Source organism: Moschus berezovskii, chromosome 20 (assembly GCF_049115385.1).
Source record: "Moschus berezovskii isolate FMDL1 chromosome 20, NW_MosBer_1.0, whole genome shotgun sequence".
NCBI classification, from domain to species: domain Eukaryota; kingdom Metazoa; phylum Chordata; class Mammalia; order Artiodactyla; family Moschidae; genus Moschus; species Moschus berezovskii.
The window spans coordinates 32,989,286-33,011,390 of record NC_142479.1 but is presented as its reverse complement, the minus strand read 5'-3'; the positions used below and the strand labels follow the sequence as shown (position 1 = coordinate 33,011,390).

The following is a 22,105-nucleotide window of genomic DNA, read 5'->3' as shown; positions in this document are numbered from 1 at the left end:
CTCAGAGAAGGAATAATTTGAATATGGAGGAGAATAAGACTCATGTATAGGAAGACAGGATAGAAACCACCTAATTATGGCAAGGATTTGTTTTGGGAGAATGGCCAAAAAACAGTTAAACTGTTGTGCTGGAGAAGGGATGGAGTTGAGAGTAATATGCCATAATGGCTGAATTATAGTAGTATTTAAATCATGGAGGATCTGAAGGCCAGAAGAAGAGTTTGGATGTGATCTAAAAGGGAATAAAGAACTCTTTGGGGATTTTAAATAGGGAATTATTATAAAAGTGTTTAACTCTTAATCATTTTGATAATCAGCATCTAAAGTGCCTGGCCTATAGGTATTCAGGGTTAGTCCAGTTGTATTCAGTTAATCTGTCAAAAGTATGTTGACAGATTGAATTGGACCCATCTCAGCCTAGAGTGGGATTCCCAGGTGACACAGTGATAAAGAATCTATGTGCCAATGCAGGAAATTCAAGAGGATTCAATCCTCCAGTCAGGAAGATCCCCTGGAGGAGGAAATGGCAACCCACTCCAGTATTCTTGCTGGAAAATCCCGGCTGTGGGGTCACAAAGAGTCAGACATGCCTGAGCACACATACAGCAGCAGCCTAATGTGTAGGCTTCTTATCACCTTGATATTTTTAGCTGGTTCATCTTTTTCTTTAGCTGATTAACAATGTTGTGATAGTTTGAGGTGAATAGTGAAGAAACTCAGCCATACATCTACATGTATCCATTCTCCCCCAAATTCCCCTCCCATCCAGGCTATTACCTAACATTGAACAGAGTTCCATGTACTGTACAGTAGGTCCTTGTTGGTTATCCATTTTAAATATAGCATGTGTACATGTCCATCCCAAACATCCTAACTATCCCTTCCCCCCAACTGTAATGAGGAGTGATAATACCTACCCAGCTAGTAAGTAGGTTTATTTAATCAAATGAGATCATGATCCCATCATTATCCACAAATACAGTGAATGCCTCCTTCATGTTAGATGCTGTGTTAAGAAAAAAACTAGGGAAGCAAAAAACTGTAGAGGTGTAAGTGTTTTGAAAAATATCTTGTGATGAGTATTAGTTTGAAATACAGAGTTCTACAGGATCTAGTAGCAAGAGAATGGTATACACCAACCAGAAGGTCATCTTACTGCTATATTTAGTGCTGGGTTAGGTCCCTATTATTGTCAGGACCTGCCAGCTATAGCTAGGATCAAGTAGAGAAGGAAACACAAGGTGCAGGAAGGTAGGTATTTAAGGTCCCCAGGAGTTCTTCCTATTGGCAGTAGACCTTTTCGGACTTAAACCTGTTCTGTAGTGAACCTATATAATTATTCAGACAATGTAGAATATTGATTAACAAAACAGATTCTTTCTGGAGCCAGAATAACTTGCTGAATTCAAATTACTGCTGTATTACCTTAGACAAATCATTTAACCTCTCTGAGCCTCGTAAAGATAATCATAGAAGCATAGGGTGGTTTGTGAGAATTGAGATACTTCTCGTAAACTTTTTTCTTAATTTTTAATTTCATATTGATGTATAGCTGATTAACAATGTTGTGATAGTTTGAGGTGAATAGTGAAGAAACTCAGCCATACATATACATGTATCCATTCTCCCCCAAATTCCCCTCCCATCCAGGCTATTACCTAACATTGAACAGAGTTCCATGTACTGTACAGTAGGTCCTTGTTGGTTATCCATTTTAAATATAGCATGTGTACATGTCCATCCCAAACATCCTAACTATCCCTTCCCCCCAACCTTCCCCCTGGCAACCATAAGTTCTACACAGAAACTCTTAATAGAGGATCTGTGCTGTGTGCTCAGTCGTGTCTGACTACAACCCCATAGACTGTAGTCCCCACGATCCTCTGTCCATGGGATTCACCAGGCAAAAATACTGGAGTGAGTAGCGATTCCCTTCTCCAGGGGACCTTCCTAACCCAGGGATCGAACCCAGGTCTCCCACATTGCAGGCAGATTCTTTACCATCTAAGCCACCAGGGAAGCAATAGAGGATCTGCTGCTGCTGCTGCTAAGTCACTTCAGTCGTGTCCGACTCTGTGTGACCCCATAGAAGGCAGCCCACCAGGCTCCCCCGTCCCAAGGATTCTCCAGGCAAGAACACTGGAGTGGGTTGCCATTTCCTTCTCCAATGCATGAAAGCGAAAAGTGAAAGTGAAGTCGCTTCAGTCGTGTCCGACTCTTAGCAACCCCATGGACTGCAGCCTACCAGGCTCCTCTGTCCAGGGGATTTTCCAGGCAAGAGTACTGGAGTGGGGTGCCATTGCCTTCTCCGAATAGAGGATCTGGTACACAGTAAATGTCAGCTCAGTAAATATAATTTATTGCTTTTATTTTCAAGACTTTCTCAGCTCCTCTAGATTCCATTTTATGTTACTCCAGTTTATTTCCCATTTTTCTCTCTCTGTCTCACCCCATTTCTGGACATTGATGGTATTGGGCCACATTTGGCTTGTTCATCTATAATATCTTCTACATCATTAGCATCAAACAAGATCTTAAGATATCTTCTGAATTAAAAATTATATTATCTTCAAAATAATTTAAGTGCATATATATTTTCTTACAATCTAATTCTTTTAAATTATCTATGATAATTTCTTCATAATATTTTTCTTTATAATTTAACATTTTTCTCTGGTTTTTTAAAGTATATTTTAGTTGTCTCATACATATACACTTATATATACACATATATGTACTGCACTGTGCTTAGTTGCTCAGCCCTGTCTGACTCTTTGCAAGTCCATGGACGGTAGCCCACCAGGCTACTCTGTCCATGGGCATTCTCCAGGCAAGAATACTGGAATGGGTTGCCATGCCCTCTTCCAGGGGATCTTCCTAACCCAGGGATCAAACCCAGGTCTCCCTACGTTGCAGGTGGATTCTTTACTGTCTGAGCCACCAGGAAAGCCCAACATATGTACATATATATTACGTAGATTTAGTTTTTAATGTATTATGTAGAAGAGGTGTAGAAGAGAAGCTTGGGCCCTGAGTTAATTTAATAGATCATAGTGTGAGAGTAGACACAGAGATTCCAGTGGAAAATAAACTAAACCCCTTAGGAAGGCAATTTGATAATGTCTGCCAATTCCTAAGATGTTTAAAGTATTTTAACTCTCAATTCCACCTCTCGATATCCGCCCAACAAATATATTCACATTAAAGCCCAAAGATTGTGTGAAAGTATGTTCATAGTGATACTGTCTATAATAGTAAAGACTGAAAACAATTTAAATGTCCATCAGTAGAGGAGTATTTAAATTATATATAACTGTAAAATAGAATATGAAGCACTCCTTTAAAAGAATGAGGTACATCTTTATAAACATGGAAAAGTGTCTAAGATATAGTGATAAGTGTGGAGGGAGCACAAAGCATAATAATATGTATAGATAATTATGGCTTGTGTGCATGTGTGTTTCTTAAAGAACAGCTATAACATAATAATGTTTGCTTATGCAGGAAAAATTTCTGGAAGTATTAACAGTCATCCCTGGGAGTAGGATGATGGTGATGAGAAGAGTGACTTTTATTTTATCTTTCTACTGAAAAAATCTGTAACCACAGTGACATGGACAGACCCAGAGATTGTCATGAGTGAGTGAAAGTCTCTCAGCGATGTCTGACTCTGCAACCCCATGGGCTATACTGCTGCTGCTGCTGCTGCTAAGTCACTTCAGTCGTGTCCGACTCTGTGTGACCCCATAGACGGAAGCCCACCAGGCTCCCCCATCCCTGGGATTCTCCAGGCAAGAACACTGGAGTGGGTTGCCATTTCCTTCTCCAATGTGTGAAAGTGAAAAGTGAAAGTGAAGTCGCTCAGTCGTGTCCGACCCTTAGCGACCCCACGGACTGCAGCCTACCAGGCTCCTCCATCCATGGGATTTTCCAGGCAAGAGTACTGGAGTGGCTTGCCATTGCCTTCTCCACATGGGCTATACAGTCCATGGAATTCCCCAGGCAAGAATACTGGAATGGGTAGCCTTTCCCTTCTCCAGGGAATCTTCCCAACCCAGGGATCGAACCCAGGTCTCCTGCATTGCAGGTGGATTCTTTACCAGCTGAGCCACAAGAGAAGCAAAAAAAAAAAAGTTGTTTTTGAGCCTGTGTTTGAAACGCTGTGTTTAACAGTTTTTAAATGTTTAAAGAGAGTGAGGATTAAATGGTTAAATGTTTTGTAAGGTGTTTTGGATGTGAAAAGTGATCTATAAACGCCTACTATTTTTACTAAACAATAGAGTGTGAGGCCTTTGTAACCTGAAGAAAGCAGCATTTCAGCATTTCTTCCTACTAGAGCATATGGTGTTTAAGACTATGGGGGATGAATGCCTTAGATCTGCCTCTCATGGAGTTGATATGCAGATCCTTTCAGTATTTCCCATTGCTTTTGTGGTGGAAAGTTCCATAGAAAGGATTGGAAGGGCTCAGTGACATTGTTCCATCCAGTGTTTAAAACTATTGTCAGATATTCTTTTAAATAAAACTATTAACGACACAGTGATTGCAAAACTTGATTGCTTTGAAGAGCCTTTGTTTACAGAGTTTGGTTTATTGTATTGCATGAAGAGTGCCTTTAACTAAGTGTAGCAAGATACCTCTTGGTACTGTCTGGGCAACAAGTTTGAAAATTAAAGGTATTATCTTGAGAGTTCTAGCCTAGCGTTTTACAGATTAACAGGAGACAGATTGTTGTGCTACTCTGGGTAACAGGCTTTTTGTTTTGTAACTCTTTAAAGTGTTGGTTTTCTCCCTTTTGACACTCAGGAGATTAATTTACTATTTATTTCTCTAGATGAAGCCCTTAGAGAAAACATAAAAGTACAGATAGGTCTTCTGATTGGTATACTCATTCTTTCTTATGACTAGGTATTTCAAAAATAAAGTTATATACATTAATACTATTATTTCAAAGCTTTTTTTAAAAAAGGCAAAATTCCAGTAAGCACTGCAGATGTCATGTTACTACAAGATGACGATATGTAATTAACTGCCTGGGAAACAATAATAGTAAAGACTTCCTGAATGAAATGGTGGTGTATAGGGGAAGTATATTTGTATTCTAAATTTCATTCATTCATCTACTTCTCATCCCAAATTTTTATGGATGGTAACAGTAACAAGACAGTAGTACTCTTGCCTAGAAAATCCCATGGATGGAGCAGCCTGGTAGGCTGCGGTCCGTGGGGTTGCTAAGGGTTGGACACGACTGAGCGACTTCACTTTCACTTTTCACTTTCACACATTGGAGAAGGAAATGGCAACCCACTCCAGTGTTCTTGCCTGGAGAATCCCAGGGACAGGGGAGCCTGGTGGGCTGCCATCTATGGGGTCACACAGAGTCGGACACGACTGAAGTGACTTAGCAGCAGTAGCAGCAGCAACAGTAACAAAAATCTGGTGCTGTCCTGTTCACAAAACACTTGTGTCTGTGTATCTTAATAAACCTGTGAGGTAAGCATTACCATCTCACTTTAAAGAAACAAGGGCTGGGACAGGGTAAGATTTGCCCATGGAAAAGTAGCTAGAATCTAGAACTTTCTGATGTCACATTCATTGCCATTTTAATATTGCCCACTTTAAATGTTTTTCAGCTTGATAGAAGAGAACCTAGATTATCTCTAGTTCAACATTTTCATTTTCTCAGTTAATAAACTAAAATGCACAGTAGACTTTACCTTAAGGTTGCCAAATTGACTTCAAAGTCTGCTTGCTCCCTTCAACGCACACACAGAGCTTTCTTAATGACCTAAAGAAAAGCACATAGGTCTTTTGCCTATTAAGGATTTTACCTCAGAGAAACAGTCAAAAGATAAGATTACATGGAAGATTTAGAAAAACAAAAAAAGTTTTTAATAAAAATGCAAAACTTTATGATAGTCCTACACTCTGATCTAAGATTCTTCACTGAAGACTCCAGATCTCTGATTTTATTTCTGAAGTCTTCCTCAACCTTTCTGTTAGCTCTCTTAGGCTTCAGTTCAGTTCAGTTCAGTCGCTGTCATGTCCGACTCTTTGCGACCCCATCAATCACAGCACACCAGGCCTCCCTGTCCATCACCAACTCCCTGAGTTCACTCAAACTCATGTCCAGCGAGTCGGTGATGCCATCCAGCCATCTCATTCTCTGTCGTCCCCTTCTCCTCCCGCCCCCAATCACTCCCAGCATCAGAGTCTTTTCCAGTGAGTCAACTCTTCGCATGAGGTGGCCAAAGTATTGGAGTTTCAGCTTTAGCATCAGGCCTTCCAATGAACACCCAGGATTGATCTCCTTTAGAATGGACTGGTAGGATCTCCTTGCAGTCCAAGGGACTCTCAAGAGTCTTCTCCAACACCACAGTTCAAAAGCATCAATTCTTCGGTGATCAGCTTTCTTCACAGTCCAACTCTCACATCCATACATGACCACGGCTTACAGAGCTATTAAGGACAAAAAAGTAGATTTTTGTGCCAGGTCCTCTTTTCAGTGCTTTATATCTTTCAACTTAATTAATCCTCATAATAACTTCATAAATTAGGTACTAATACTGAGCCACAGATTAAGTAGCAATTTAAAGTTCATAGCTAACAGTGGTTCTAGAATTCGAGCCCAGCCTATTAAATTCTAAGGCCAGAATTTTTAACTGTTGAGTTATACTACTTTGTAACAGGCAAGTTTGGCCTTGGAGTACCAAATGAAGCAGGGCAAAGGCTAACAGAGTTTTGCCAAGAGAAAGCACTGGTCATAGCAAACACCCTCTTCCAACAACTCAAGAGACAACTGTACACATGGACATCACCAGATGATCAATACTGAAATCAGACTGATTATATTCTTTGCAGCCAAAGATGGAGAAACTCTATACCGTCAGCAAAAACAATACGGGAGCTGACTGTGGCTCATATCATGAATTCCTTATTGCAAAATTTAGACTTAAATTGAAGAAAGTAGGGAAAACCACTAGACCCTTCAGGTATGATCTAAATTAAATCCCTTATGATTATACGGTAGAAGTGACAAATAGAATCAAGGGACTATTAGATCTGATAGAGTGCCTGAAGAACTATGGATGGAGGTTCCTATCATTTTACAGGTGGCGGTGACCAAAACCATCCCCAAGAAAAAGAAATGCAAGAAGGCAAAATGGTTGTCTGAGGAGGCCTTCCAAATAGCTGAGAAAAAAAGAGAAGTGAAAGGCAAAGGAAGAAGGGAAAGGTATAACCAATTGAATCCTGAGTTCCAGAGAAATGAGAGATAAGAAAGCCTTGTTAAGTGAACAATGCAAAGAACTAGAGAAAAACAATATAATGGGAAAGACTAGAGATCTCTTCAAGAAAATTAGAGATACCAAGGGAACATTTCATGCAAAGATGGGCACAATAATGGACAGAAATGGTAAGGACCTAACAGAAGCAGAAAAGATTAAGAGGAGGTGGCAAGAATACACAGAAGAACTGTACAAAAAAGGTCTTAATGACCATGATGATGTGGTCACTCAACTAGAGCCAGATACTCTGGAATGTGAAGTCAAGTAGACCTTAGGAAGAATTACTATAAACAAAACTAGTAGAAGTGATGGAATTCTAGCTGAGCTATTTAAAATACTGAAAGATGATGCTGTTAAGTGTTGCACTCAATATGCCAGAAAATTTGGAAAACTCAACAGTGGCCACAGAGCTGGAAAAGGTCAGTTTTCATTCCAATACCAAAGAAGGTGAATGCCAAAGAATGTTCAAATTACTGCATAATTGGGCTCATTTCACCTACTAGCTAAGTAATATTCAAAATCTTCAAACTAGGCTTCAACAGTACCTGAATCGAGAACTTCCAGATGTACAAGCAAGATTTAGAAAGGGCAGAGGAACCAGAGATCAAATTGCCACCTGTGCCTTTGACTGTGTCACAACAATCTGTGGAAAATTCTTCGAGATGGGAATACCAGACCACCTTACCTGCCTCCTGAGAAACCTGTATGCAGGTCAGGAAGCAACAGTTAGAACTGGACATGGAACAATGGACTGGTTCAAAACTGAGAAAAGAATACGTCAAGGTTGTATATTGTCACCCTGCTTATTTAACTTATATGCAGAGTATGTCATGCAAAATGCTGGGCTGGATGAATCACAATCTGGGATCAAGATTGCTGGGAGAAATAACAGTAACCTCAGCTATACAGATGACACCACCTGAATGACAGAAAGTGAAGAGGAGCTAAAGAGCCTCTTGATGAGGGTGCAAGTGGAGACAGAAAAAACTAGCCTAAAACTCAGCATTCAAAAACCTAAGATCATGGCATCTGGTCCTATCACTTCATGGCAAATAGATGGGAAAACAATGGAAACAGTGACAGACTTTATTTTCTTGGGCTCCAAGACCACTGCGGACAACGACTGCAGCTGTGAAATTAAAAAGACACTTGCTCCTTGGAAGAAAAGCTATGACAAACCTAGACAGCATATTCAAAAGCAGAGACATCACTTTGCCGACAAAGGGCAAAGCTATGATTTTTCCAGTAGTCTTGTACGGATGTGAGTTGGAACATAAAGAAGACTGAGTGCCTAAGAACTGATGGTTCCAAACTGGGGTGCTGGAGAAGACTCTTGAGAGTCCCTTGGACAGCAAGGAGCTCAAACCAGTCAATCAGTCCTAAAGGAAATCAACCCTGAATATTCATTGGGAGGGCTAATGCTGAAGCTGAAGCTCCAATATTTTGGCTACCTGATGCAAAGAGCCAACTCATTGGAAAAGACCCTGATGCTAGGAAAGATTGAGGGCAGAAGGGGGCGACAGAGGATGAGATGGTTAGATAGCATCATCAACTCAGTGGACATGAATTTCAGCAAACTCTGGGAGATAGGGAAGGACAGGGAAGCCTGGCATGCTACAGTCCATGAGGTCACAGAGTTGGACACAACTGAGCAACTGAATGACAATACTACTTTGAACTAAGTGACTGTGTTAAGCGGATTGAATCCATTTCTTAGGATCTCCAGATTGGATGAAATTCCTTTCCTAAGGTTCCCAACTCACCCAAAATCTTGTGATATTTTCTTGATCTGGGATATTTTCTTAGGATTTTAATATCCCATTTTACAGATGAAGTTAAGTGAGTTGGCCAGAATCTTAGATTATTCAATGACTGTGTTAGAAGTAAATTTATGTCCTTTGGTTTCTAGCCCACGGTTTTTGAGATTATAAATTAACACTGTCACCTTTGAGCTCATTCAGTTCAGTTCAGTTCAGTCGCTCAGTCGTGTCCAACTCTTTGCGACCCCATCATTCACAGCACACCAGGCCTCCCTGTCCATCACCAACTCCCGGAGTTCACTCAAACTCATGTCCATCGAGTCGGTGATGCCATCCAGCCATTTCATTCTCCGTCGTCCCCTTCTCCTCCTGCCCCCAATTCCCCTCAGCATCAGAGTCTTTTTCAGTGAGTCAACTCTTCGCATGAGGTGGCCAAAGTATTGGAGTTTCAGCTTTAGCATCAGACCTTCCAATGAACACCCAGGATCAATCTTCTTTAGAATGGACTGGTTGGATCTCCTTGCAATCCAAGGTACTCTCAAGAGTCTTCTCCAGCACCACAGTTCAAAAGCATCAATTCTTCGGCGATCAGCTTTCTTCACAGTCCAACTCTCACATCCATACATGACCACTGGAAAAACCATAGCCTTGACTAGATGGACCTTTGTGGGCAAAGTAACGTCTCTGCTTTTTAATATACTATCTAGGTTGGTCATAACTTTCCTTCCAAGGAGTAAGCGTCTTTTAATTTCATGGCTATTGTCAATTCAAGTGATCCACCCATGTTGAAATTTTGTTACAGCAACAAAAGTTTGTTTACATCCTTCACATTTCACCTTTGGGTCTTCCCTGGAATACAGTTAGGTCACTATGCAAGTCTCTAGTTTTATACAGTTTTACAGTGTTTATACCTTATGACACATGAAGACATAGTAAGTGGAGTATGTCTTAAAATAGACATGTATTGCTTTAAAATTTTTAAAGTGCTATTAATATGTGAGTCTACAAAAAATTTGATCATTGCTAATGCTATCAAGAGCCAAGTTAACATTTTAGAATATTCATATTTCTGACCCTTGAGATGATAGGCAAATGACATGACCAAATTCATTTCATATCCACTAAACTCAAGCAGTAGTATAAAGAAATACATCGATTTTTCTTCAGGGACTTTGTGCAGATGTTTTTCTTTTTTTTAAGAGAAAGCCCCTTCTGACTTCATGTGGAGTAGAAAACTAGCTTAGTTTATTTCATGCTGCTCAATTTAATTTGGAATCATTTTTGAATTCCCAGATGCTTGGGTACAGAGCACTTCTCCCTGGAGCCTTGTTTCCTGACAGTGGAGAGTAAAGGATTAAATTGAGCTGAAACTAAACTGATTGACATTTTGACACTCTGCAGATTGTGAAAAGAAAGAGAATTTGTTCAACTTTTAGAAACAGTAGTAGGAAGGATTATTTCCTTAAAGGTACCCCAGTCTACAGAGATTTTTTTTTTTTTTTCTGAAAAACCAAGAGGCTTGTTCTAGCACTTTGCCAATTTTCTATATTACAGTTCAAAATGGGAATTTAACTTTGAAAAGCCTTTGAAAAGGCCTGGATGGGGGTGTTAAAACAGTCTCCTTCATTTGTTGAATGGGCACTGACAGGTCTTTTGAGGGAAAACAAAGGACTGTGCACTTCTGGGGTGTCACTATAGGAACCTATTTGTAAAAGACAAGTATACATATTTATGAAATCTTTATCTCTGTCGCTTTTAAATGCAAGATATATTAAGTGCTGCGTTGAGTAAACATCTCCTGCTGACTTCTTTTCCTGACAGATACAGATGATTACCATGCCATCATCTTTCCTAAACTGCATCACTTAATGTTGACTTCTCTGCTGCATCATGAAAGGAACTGGACTCACCTTAACAGTGCTGTTCCAAACAGCCTGTTAGTTTTTTTTTTTAATCACTGCAGGAGTCTGTAATAAATTACAGCCTGGAAGAAGTTTCAAACTGGCAAGTTTGCCAGTTATTTAAAGCAATTTATTTTGGGGTGTATCAGCAGATTTTTTTCTTACACTGCCATTTGGGTGCCTGCTGACACAGCCTGAATAAATCTTTCAAAATTTTTCCTTCCTAGAGATGGATGAAGATCATGATGCGCTGGACTCCGAAGTCCAGAACTTTTATTAACTCTTCACTTGCCAGCTAGTTCCTAATTTAGGTATCTTTTTCCAGCATGAGTTTGCAGTATTTGAAGTCCCTCAGTGCCTTGGCAACAATTTTGTTTTATGGAAGGGTCAACTTACAAAAGAATGATTCTGATTGTAGACACAGAATTTATAGTTTAGATTATTTCATTACTAGTGTTTTGAAAATTGCCAAACTTCCCATTGGGAAAAGAGGTGTGAAGTTTTATATAAGTTTTATATAAAACAAAGACTTGATTCTAGCATATACTCAGTAGTAAAGTGAGTTCTTCCTAATTTTAGTCTCTTTTATATTTCTAATTTCTCTTATAATTTTTTTCTCATGAAAAAAATTCTTATAATAGTGAAATCGCTTTTTTAAATTGTTAAGTTTTGTCTCTGGAATTCTTGTAGCATCTTAAATTGATGTATAGTTTAGTGAGGTATTCATAAAAACTAAAAATACCAATGCCCAAAAATACTTACTCTGATCAGACAGTAAGGACAAGAGATAAGGGAGCCAACTTTTATTTACTGTGTGCCTGCAGGGGGCCAGTCCCTTTTGTCAGCCACTACACACAGTGTGTAGGAGACAGAGAAAAGAGATTCTCCTTTTACAAAGAGCTGGTCCCTGTTCAGGTGAAAGGCATTGCTCAGTCAGTAGTTAGGAAAATCATAAAGCATCAGGGAATAGGTTTTAGTGAGAAAAGCCCTAGATCAGGAGTTATGAAACAGGAGTTCATATCTAAGTTCCTATATGTCACTTACAAATCAGGTTATCTGGCTTGACTGTGAATGTTCTCACATCTCTACAGTGAGGATATAATCTCCAGCCTGTCTTCTTCTCTAGATCATTGCACACAACAATTCTCAACCTGGGCTGCACACCGGAATCACCCAGGAAGCTTTGAAAAATACTGTTTTCTGGATCCCAGTTCAGTTCAGTCACTCAGTTGTGTCTGACTCTTTGTGACCCTGTGGACTGCAGCATACCAGGCTTCTCTGTCCGTCACCAACTCCTGGAGCTTGCTCAAACTCATGTCCATCGAGTCGATGATGCCATTCAACCATCTTATCCTCTGTTGTCCCCTTCTCCTCCTGCCTTCAATCTTTCCCAGCATCAGGGTCTTTTCCAATGAGTCAGTTTTTCGCATCAGGTGGCCAAAGTATTGGCCCATCTGGATCCCAACCTTAAGAGATTTTGATTTGATTGGTCTAGGGTGCAACCAGGCATTGGGATTTTTTTAATCTCCACAGGTGGATTCATATATGCAGTTAAGGCTGGGAATCCTTAGATTAGAAGATGGTTAGGAGAGCCCTTATACATTTATTTATAAGCATTAGCAGATGTTAATCGACATCTCACACGCTAGTAAAGTAATGCTTAAAATTCTCCAAACCAGGCTTCAGCAATACGTGAACCGTGAACTTCCAGATGTTCAAGCTGGTTTTAGAAAAGGCAGAGGAACGAGATCAAATTGCCAACATCCGCTGGATCATGGAAAAAGCAAGAGAGTTCCAGAAAAACATCTATTTCTGCTTTATTGACTATGCCAAAGTCTTTGATTGTGTGGATCACAATAAACTGTGGAACATTCTGAAAGAGATGGGAATACCAGACCACCTGACCTGCCTCTTGAGAAACCCGTATGCAGGTCAGGAAGCAACAGTTAGAACTGGACATGGAGCAACAGACTGGTTCCAAATAGGGAAAGGAGTACATCAAGGCTGTATATTGTCACCCTGCTTATTTAACTTATATGCAGAGTACATCATGAGAAACGCTGGGCTGAAGGAAGCACAAGCTGGAATCAAGATTGCTGGGAGAAATATCAATAACCTCAGATATGCAGATGACACCACCCTTATGGCAGAAAGTGAAGAAGAACTAAAGAGCCTCTTGATGAAAGTGAAAGAGGAGAGTGAAAAAGTTGGCTCAAAGCTCAACATTCAGAAAACTAAGATCATGGTATCTGGTCCCATCACTTCATGGCAAATAGATGTGGAAACAGTGTTAGACTTTATTTTTTTGGGCTCCAAAATCACTGCAGGTACTGATTGCAGTCATGAAATTAAAAGACGCTTACTCCTTGAAAGGAAAGTTATGACCAACCTAGACAGCATATTAAAAAGCAGGGACATTACTTTGTCAACAAAGGTCAGTCTAGTCAAGGCTATGGTTTTTCCAGTATTCATGTATGGATGTGAGAGTTGGACTTAAAAGAAAGCTGAGCGTCAAAGAATTGATGCTTTTGAACTGTGGTGTTGCCGAAGACTCTTGAGAATTCATTGGACTACCAGTCCATCCTAAAAGGAGATCAGTCCTGGGTGTTCATTGGAAGGACTGATGTTGAAGCTGAAACTCCAATATTTTGGCCACCTGATGCGAAGAGCTGACTCATTTGAAAAGACCCTGATGCTGGGAAAGATTGAGAGCAGGAGGAGAAGGGGATGACAGAGGATGAGATGGTTGGATGGCATCACCGACTCAATGGACATGGGTTTGGGTGGACTCCGGAGTTGGTGATGGACAGGGAGGCCACTACTGAGCAACCGAACTGAATCGACATTGTAGATACTTTTTCCCCATCAAAACTTCAACTGTTTTTTTTTTTTTAATTCAGTTAATCTCTGCGTCTTCCTAGCCCGTAGGACATAGGAAGCCGTTGATAAATATTTACAGTGTACAGCCTTTTAAGTTTTAAGGTTATTTGAAAAATGGGATTTGTTTGCCATTCGTGTATAAAGCCGATTAAGAGACAGGACCTTTCTGTTGAAACATTCCAAAGAAATGCGAACCTTTCTTGGCCACCCACACCCTATTCCGCACCCGTAGTCTCGGGCCCGCTTCACTCCACTCAAGCCGAGGCGGTTTGGTGCCGACCCTCGCTCCGCAGGTCCAGACGCCGGCTGCAGATCCGGCGTGTGAGACGAGCTCCGGGGCGGGGATCCGGCGGGCCCGACCCTCCGGCTTTCAGGACCGCCCCGCCGGCGCGCTCAGCCCCGCCCCGCCCCGCCCCGCCCCGCCCCGGACGCGAGTTGGGGCGGTCTGCTGTAGGCGCCCGGCAGCTGGGAGTCCGAGGCCGAGCCCCAGGGCTGCGGCGGCTACCTCCGTGAGACCCGGCGGGCCCAGCTCGGGCGCCGGGAACCCGCACTGCCTGCGCTTCCAGCCCGGTGGAGCCCAAAGCGAGCGCCTCGTGCCCGAGCCGGGCGGGGGCCAGGATGCGGAGCCGTGCGCCCTGAGCCGGCCCCATGACCCTGAGCACGTTGGCCCGCGAAAAGAAGGCGCCCCTCGCCTGCACCTGCAGCCTCGGTGGCCCCGACATGATCCCCTACTTCTCCGCCAACGCGGTCATCTCGCAGAACGCCATCAACCAGCTGTGAGTGCCGCGCGCCCTCCGCCCTCTGCGAATGGTCGCTCGGAAAGTTTGCTATTCAGCAGCCGCTTTTCCCAGCAACTGGGAGCAAGCAAGGGTGAAATCGCACCCTGCTCGCTTGCAACTCCCGGGGCCTCAGGGGCAGCATAGTAGGGTGGAGATGTAGAGTAATTCTTGGAGGCGGAAAGTGTCCTGAGGGTGGGAAGGCGGACAGAAGAATCCTTTGGGAGAATTTCTGGTAAACTTTGAGAGGATCTGAAAGTGAGGTCGCCCCAGGGAAATTGTGATGACGGACTGACAGCCGTTTGGCGTTTTGGGGACTCTGCTAAAGCGGTAGTAGCCTCTCAGCCGCCGGCCGGAAACGCTAGGACTCCCCTGCGGGTCCCGCTGGTGCTCAGGCTCCCGTGTTATTTTGTTTCCTTGCTTCAAATAAGTTAGCTTGTGACCGTAGTTTTCTGTTGCAAGCCGTGCACACGAAGAAGGGCAGTTCATTTTTCACACTGGCTGGTTGTAGTCTGGAATTATTTTATAACGCTGGATTTTAGTAGTAGTTTGACTCTTTTTGTCTCCGCTAGTAGTAGTACGCTCTTACAACCGAAGCCTGCAGGCACACCTTCAATCGCTAAAGTGCAAGATCCCGTTGCATCTTTAAATCATCACAGTTTTCAGAGTCTCTAGAATTGTTCCTCCCTTCCTTGGTGGTTTAGCTATTTCTGAGAACTGCGTGCTCAAGCTTGTGGTTAATCTCACCTCACATTTAAAAAGGGCAAAATAGAGGAACTCCCATCTATTCAAGTTGCATCATTAAACTGGTTGAGAGGTTCAAGGTTAGCTGGCAGCAGTTTGGTCTTTGTAGTGTGTTAGCTCTCACTCGGAGTGGCTTCAAGGGGAGTCACATACTGAGGTTTTCCCACACTCCTGGCATTTAAGCCACTTTTGTCTCCCACCCAGGTCAACCCTAAAGAACTTTTTAGTTTCATGTCCAACAGTAGCCCGCCAGGCTCCTCTGTCCATGGGTTTTCCCAGGCAGGAATACTGGAGTGGGTTGCCATTTCCTTCTCCAGGGGAACTTCCAGATCCAGGGATCAAACCCACATCTCCTGCTTGGCAGGCAGATTCTTTACCACTGAGTCAGATAATCTTAAATATAATTTATTATTTTAACAGTTTCCTCTGTTACCAAATCAAATTTGCATTTTAACTTTTCCGTTTTGTGTTGGTTCTTGGTGGTGCACTGAAAAAAGCACACACACCCCCCCAATATAGTGGTTTTACTGCTCTGTTTTAAATTCTGTATAATTAAATCAACCGTTTACTTTCTTTTTTTTTTTTGTCCTTGTAGAGGGAGGAGGGCAGCATATGGGATCATAGTTCCCAGACCAGGGTTGTAACCGGTCCTCCCTTGCAGTGGAAGCCAGGTGTTTTAACCAGTGGACCACCAGAGGAGTTCCTGCCCTTTACCTTTTACCAAAAAAAAAAAAAGGGGGGGGGAGGGGGAATGAATAATCTGAAAATGGGTAACCAATGGCAAAATAAGTGTGGACAATACTTTAAAAATAAAAAAGATAATGGAAGCAACCCACATGTACATTAAGGTATACATGGATAAACATAATGTGGTCTGGGATACAACTGAATAATATTTAGCTGTAAAAAGGAAGGAAATTTTGACATATGCTACAATGTGGATGAACTTTGAAGACATCATTCTGAGTGAAATAGGCCAGTGACAAAGTACAAGCACTGTATGATTCCACTTACATGAGGGACTTGAGCGTAAGTAGTCTGGTTGCCAGGGTTTGGAGGAAGAGAATGAGAAGTCTGTGTCTAAGGGGTACAGAGTTTCATTTGAGGAAGAAGAAAAAGTTATAGGGATGGATGGTGGTGAGAGCTGCAGTACACTTAAAAATGGTTAAAATGGCAAATTTTATATATGTTTAACTACAGTTAAAAGATTAAACAGAATTTAAAAGGCAGAGCTTCTGAGCTTTGCAGGGGAAAGAAGTTTTGAATCTTGTTTAGGAGTTTCAAATTTAGTGAACACGTTTTTTTTCCTACTAATTAGTGCCTTGGGGTACATTTGACTTATTAAATTGTAAAATGAAGACACTGTGGTTCTGACCCCAGAGGATCATAAAAGATTATGTGTGTGGTAGGTAACAATTTACAAACAATAAACTCCTGCACAGAAAAATGGGTAAATTGAAGTTAAACAAAAACTTAACTGCTGCCATTCATTGACCACTTGCCACTGTGCTGAGTTTAGTGTGTATTATCTCATTTAATCATCACAACAACCCTATGAACTAATTTATTCTGTTTACAGATAATGACGCTGAGGCTTTAAGTATTTGCTGATAAATGACAAAACTGCCCTTAGAATCCAGATGTTTCCTAGGCCAGTGCTCAAAACCACTGCAGAAATGGTCTTCTGTCTTACAATTGCAAGGTTACTTTTAAGACTTATAGTCTTAGAAATTATCTTTAACTGCTGACATCTTCAACTTAGTAGTGAAAAACATTTGCTCCACTTAGAGTTTTGCTGCTAAGGTAGGCAGTCTTCTCAAGAATTCTCAGATTATTTCTCTTTCATTTTTGTCTCTCTCGCCACTTTTTTTTTTTCTTGAGAGAGTCTTGCTAATGTCCACTTCTTCTAAAGTGTATTTATTAGTATTGCCTTAGCCATCGTGTTTAATTTGCATTGCATTTAATTTACAGTGTTACCCAGTCCATCATCATTTAAAAATCTTTTTTTTGTTGTTTGTTTTTTGTTTTTATTTTTTTTAATTTTAATTGGAGGCTAATTACTTTACAATATTGTATTGGTTTTGCCATACATTGACATGAATCCACCCCAGGTGTACATGTGTTCCCCATCTTGAACCCCCCTCCCACCTCCCTCTCCTAAAAATCTTTAAAGACCATTCCAAATAAAACCCTGAATTTTGTTAACTTAAATATGCACATTTTTGGTTCCTAACACAAAAATTTTAAATTTGGGGTCCATAGTTACTGAAGCTATGAACTGGCTTTAGAAGTTTAATGAACTCCTTGAGATCATATGGAAATATTGGGTAGATACATATATTTTTAAAAATCAGGTTCTCAAAGTGATGTGATCTCATAGAAGGTGAAGAATCTCCGTCCTAAAGAGAAGCATGGTCTCTAAGGCGTGGTTTAGTAAAAACTTAGCTGCTGTGAGCATTTCCCTGTAGTGCCAGATGTGCAAATAGCAGTGATGAATGGGAGCAACTAAAAGGTTAAGACTTAATTAAGGTCCTTAAGTGAAGACCAAATTTTAATTGTCTGTTTGGGGGAGGGAGTACACCTGAGTTCTCTTAGCCCAATGGTTCTCTTGTCTCTGCTGACAACCCACTCATAAGAGCTTTTCTTCTTCCTTTTCTCATTTGTTGCATTGGATTTGCTCTGGGTTTAGAAACCAAATAAACCGTGTAACAAATCCTATGAGAACTGTGTCAGCATAAAAAGACCTCAAGGAGATGTTAGGGGCTTTCCTATGAAGAAAGTTAATGACCTTTAGAGGAGGGCCTTTGGGATAACTAGTTTGGTGATTTCACACGCTCTTTCTTATTCTTGACTTTTAATTGTGGTATGTATATACATATAGGTGAAATTAGAGAATAGTGTGGGTATTACTGTGTTTATTGGGAATTCTATCGTTATGAGATTAAGGCCTTTCCTTCAGTTCAATTCAGTTCAGTCGCTCAGTCGTGTCCGACTCTCCGCAACCCCATGAATCACAGCACGCCAGGCCTCCCTGTCCATCACCAACTCCCAGAGTTCACTCAGACCCACCTCCATCGAGCCGGTGATGCCATCCAGCCATCTCATTCTCTGTCGTCCCCTTCTCCTCCTGCCCCCAATTCCCCCCAGCATCAGAGTCTTTTCCAGTAAGTCAGCTCATCGCATGAGGTGGCCAAAGTATTGCAGTTTCAGCCTTAGCATCAGTTCCTCCAATGAACCCCCAGGATTGATCTCCTTTAGAATGGACTGGTTGGATCTCCTTGCAGTCCAAGGGACTCTCAAGAGTCTTCTTCAACACCACAGTTCAAAAGCATCAGTTCTTCGGCAGTCAGCTTTCTTCACAGTCCAACTCTCACATCCATACATGACCACGGGAAAAACCATAGCCTTGACTAGACAGGCCTTTGTTGGCAAAGTAATGTCTCTGCTTTTTAATATACTGTCAAGATTGGTCATAACTTTCCTTCCAAGGAGTAAGCGTCTTTTAATTTCATGGCTGCAATCAGCATCTGCAGGCCTTTCCTTACCTTTGTGTAAAACTCACCAAATATCCTGTTATTTCTTATGTGTTCAGTGAAGAACATTAAGGGGTGATTGAATTAACTACAGAAACAGAAAATAGTTACTGTTATAAGTGTTAATCCTACTAGAAAGATACATGTGAGCAACCCAGAGTAGCATCTGATCAGACTTCAAGAGTGTGGGATCAGACTGCTCAAATGATCCTGAAATTCCATACCCTTGCAGAGTCTACACATGGTTTCATATATAACAAAATTTGAACATCTGAAAAATACATGAGCCTATTTTTTTTGAACCTGTGTTATTTTTAGAGAGCCAACATTCAATCTCTGAGAAGTGAATTCACTAAGCAAGGGGCCAGGGTTTTTCTGGTGTTATTGTTATAAGCCAAACAAATGGCTTATCCACAAACAGGTGACTGTTTTTGTGTCCTGAAAAGTTCAGGGAAGGATCAAGAACTAGTAGATAGAACGCTGGCAAAGGCTGTCATTCAAAGTGTTCCCATTATGAAAACCGCTGATCAGAAGTCTGGAAACTTGAATGTTTGAGACATTGCTTGATTTGTTCATGAGGTGACCTTGAGCTTTTTATCCTTGACCCAAAATACTTGTATTTATTTACTTGGTTCATATATGAGTTTGACTTTTAGCTTCACATGAGTGGTTTCTGAAGCTTGAGGTCAGCATCAGAGAGCATATTGCGATAATTATCTAAAAGGTACCTTTCATAAAATTGAAAGAAGCAGTTTTATTTTTTGTGTTTATAATACTAATGCTTTTTTAGTTCTGCAAGTGATTTCACACATGCTCTTCTCTGAACTTAAGCTTGTGTCAGAATCACCTGGATGGTTTATTAAAACACAGGTTGCTGCCCACACTCCCAGAGTTTCTGATTCTGTAGGTCTGGGGTGAGACTAGAAAATTTCAGTTCCTAAGGATTGGGGCAGGAGGAGAAGGGGACAACAGAGAATGAGATGGCTGGATGGCATCAGTGACTCGATGGAAGTGAGTTTGAGTGAACTCCGAGAGTTGGTGATGGACAGGGAGGCCTGGCGTGCTGTGATTCATGGGGTTGCAAAGAGTCGGACAGGACTGAGCAACTGAACTGAACTGAACTGAACAAGTTCCTAGAGGATGCTGGTGATACTGATCCAGGGACCACACTTTGGGAACCACTGCCTTAAAGTATTCCCATGAGGCAGATTGGGCAAGTCATCATTCACACTTTGTAGAGTAAATAAACTGAAAAATCAAAACGGTGAAGTGATTTGCACAGGGGTTACATGGTTTGTTCTTGGTAGAACTGAAACTAGAACCATCATTTCCTGTCTCCAAATCTAGAACTCTTAACACTGCTGCACTCAAAGTTCTGATGCATATGTCTTTGTATCTATGTGGGAACATTTCTTTAGGTAAAATTCTAGCAGTGGAATTTCTGGGTCTGATGATATATATGTGTTAAAATTTTGATACATGCTGCCAAGCTTTGCAGTTTGCTTTGCCAATTAGCTCTTACCAGCTTATATACTTATATAGGTGTCTTCACCAACCCTGGTAATATTAATAATGATACTAGATAGCAGTTAATTTTTTACTGAGCTCTTACTGTGGACCAGGCATTGTTTTGAGCACCATGCATATTATCTCATTCTTTGTTCTTAACAGCTTTGACTTAGGTGTTATCCTCAATTACAGATGAGCGGCACAGAGATGTTAAGTCATTTGTCTGAGATAATACAGCCAGGATGCAAACACAGGCAGCCTCAACCCAGGACCCCTGCTCTTAAACAATCCTCTGCATTTCCCTTACTATTGAAGAGCTTTAGGATCCTTTTGTAGTTTTATTGGTCTTGTGCATTTTTCTTCTGTGATTTGCATGTTTGAACTGTATTTTTCTATTGGTATTTGATTTTTTCCTTTTTCATGTAGTATTCTATATATTCTGAATATGTTTAACAATTATTTTCCTGGCCCTAATGCTTGTTTTTTCATTTTGTATCTTGTATAAAAGTTTTTAACTTTTATGTAGTAAAATCTGTCAGTACTTTTCTTATGATTTGAATTTTGCATCTGGCTTTTAAAAAAACCCTTCCCATCCACTCCCAAGATTATAAAAGTACTCTTTTGTATTTTTCTAGTGTGTCTACACTGTAAAAATATTTCACTTTTTAAAACTGGAATTTATCTTTACAGACAGACTTGGAGATAATGTGAATCCAGTGCCAGATACCACAATAAAGTGAATGTGACACCAAAGCGAGTTACACAAATTTTCTGGTTTCCCAGTGCATATACAAGTTATGTTTACACCATAGTCTACTAAGTGTGTAACAGAAAGCAGTACTTACCTTAACTATAAAATGCTTTATTCCAAAAAAAAAAAAAAAGCTAACCATCATCTCAGCCTTCAGCAAGTCTTGATGGTTTTGGTAGTGGAGGGTTTGAAATATTTTGAGAAATACCAAAATGTGACACAGAAACATGAAGTGAGCAAATGCTGTTGAAAAAATGGCACAAATAGACTTGCTCTACATAGGGATGCCACAAACCCTCAATTTTTTTTTTAAAGTGGTATCTGCAAAACACAGTAAAGTGAAACACAATGAAACAAGATACGCTGTTTTGTATTGTGTGAAGTAGAGCTCTAACTTTACCGTTTTTTCAGATGGATAGTCGTTGAGTCCAGTACCATTTATCTAGTCCAGTCTCACTTCCCTAACTTGAAATGCTATTCATATTATATATTAAAATATATATATTAAAAAGTTTTCTCTCATACACCAATACCACACTTTTACTTAATATAGATTTAGTAGACATTTTGATATCTTGTATCACAAGGCCTACCTCAGTGTGTGTGTGTTTTACTATCTTAGCTACCCTTGCTTATTTTCTAGATAAGTCTTAGAAACAACTTGTCAAATTCTACTTTTAAAAATCCTATTGGGATTTTGATTTAAATTGTACTGAACTAGTTTTGGGGAGAATTAACAGCTTTACGGAATGAGCCTTCCCAGTGAAGAATGTGGTATATGTTTATTTATTCACTGTTTTTAAAATGCCCTTCATTTAAATTTTACACTTTTCCTCATATAGTAGTTAGACATTTCTTATTAGGTGTATTCATGGGTATTTGTTTATAAAGTTTTTGTTGTTCTTGTGAATAAGCTCTTCTTTCCCATGACTTTTTCTAATTAGTCCCTATAGGTGTGTAGTAAA

At 40.7% G+C, this 22,105-nt stretch overlaps 1 protein-coding gene across 4 annotated transcripts in view; it reads left to right on the top strand.

Annotated features, from left to right (window-relative positions):
* Positions 1 to 22,105, top strand: part of SSH2 (slingshot protein phosphatase 2) — a 252,391-nt gene that overhangs the window by 134,595 nt on the left and 95,691 nt on the right. Inside the window, exon 1 of one of the 4 annotated variants that reach the window (XM_055402652.2) lies at positions 14,289 to 14,603. The exons of the other annotated variants lie outside the window; for them this stretch is intronic. Coding sequence (XP_055258627.2) covers positions 14,476 to 14,603 — 128 coding nt within the window. The 5' untranslated portion in view covers positions 14,289 to 14,475. Of the gene's footprint in view, positions 1 to 14,288; positions 14,604 to 22,105 lie in introns of those variants that run through there. 4 annotated transcript variants of the gene reach the window in all.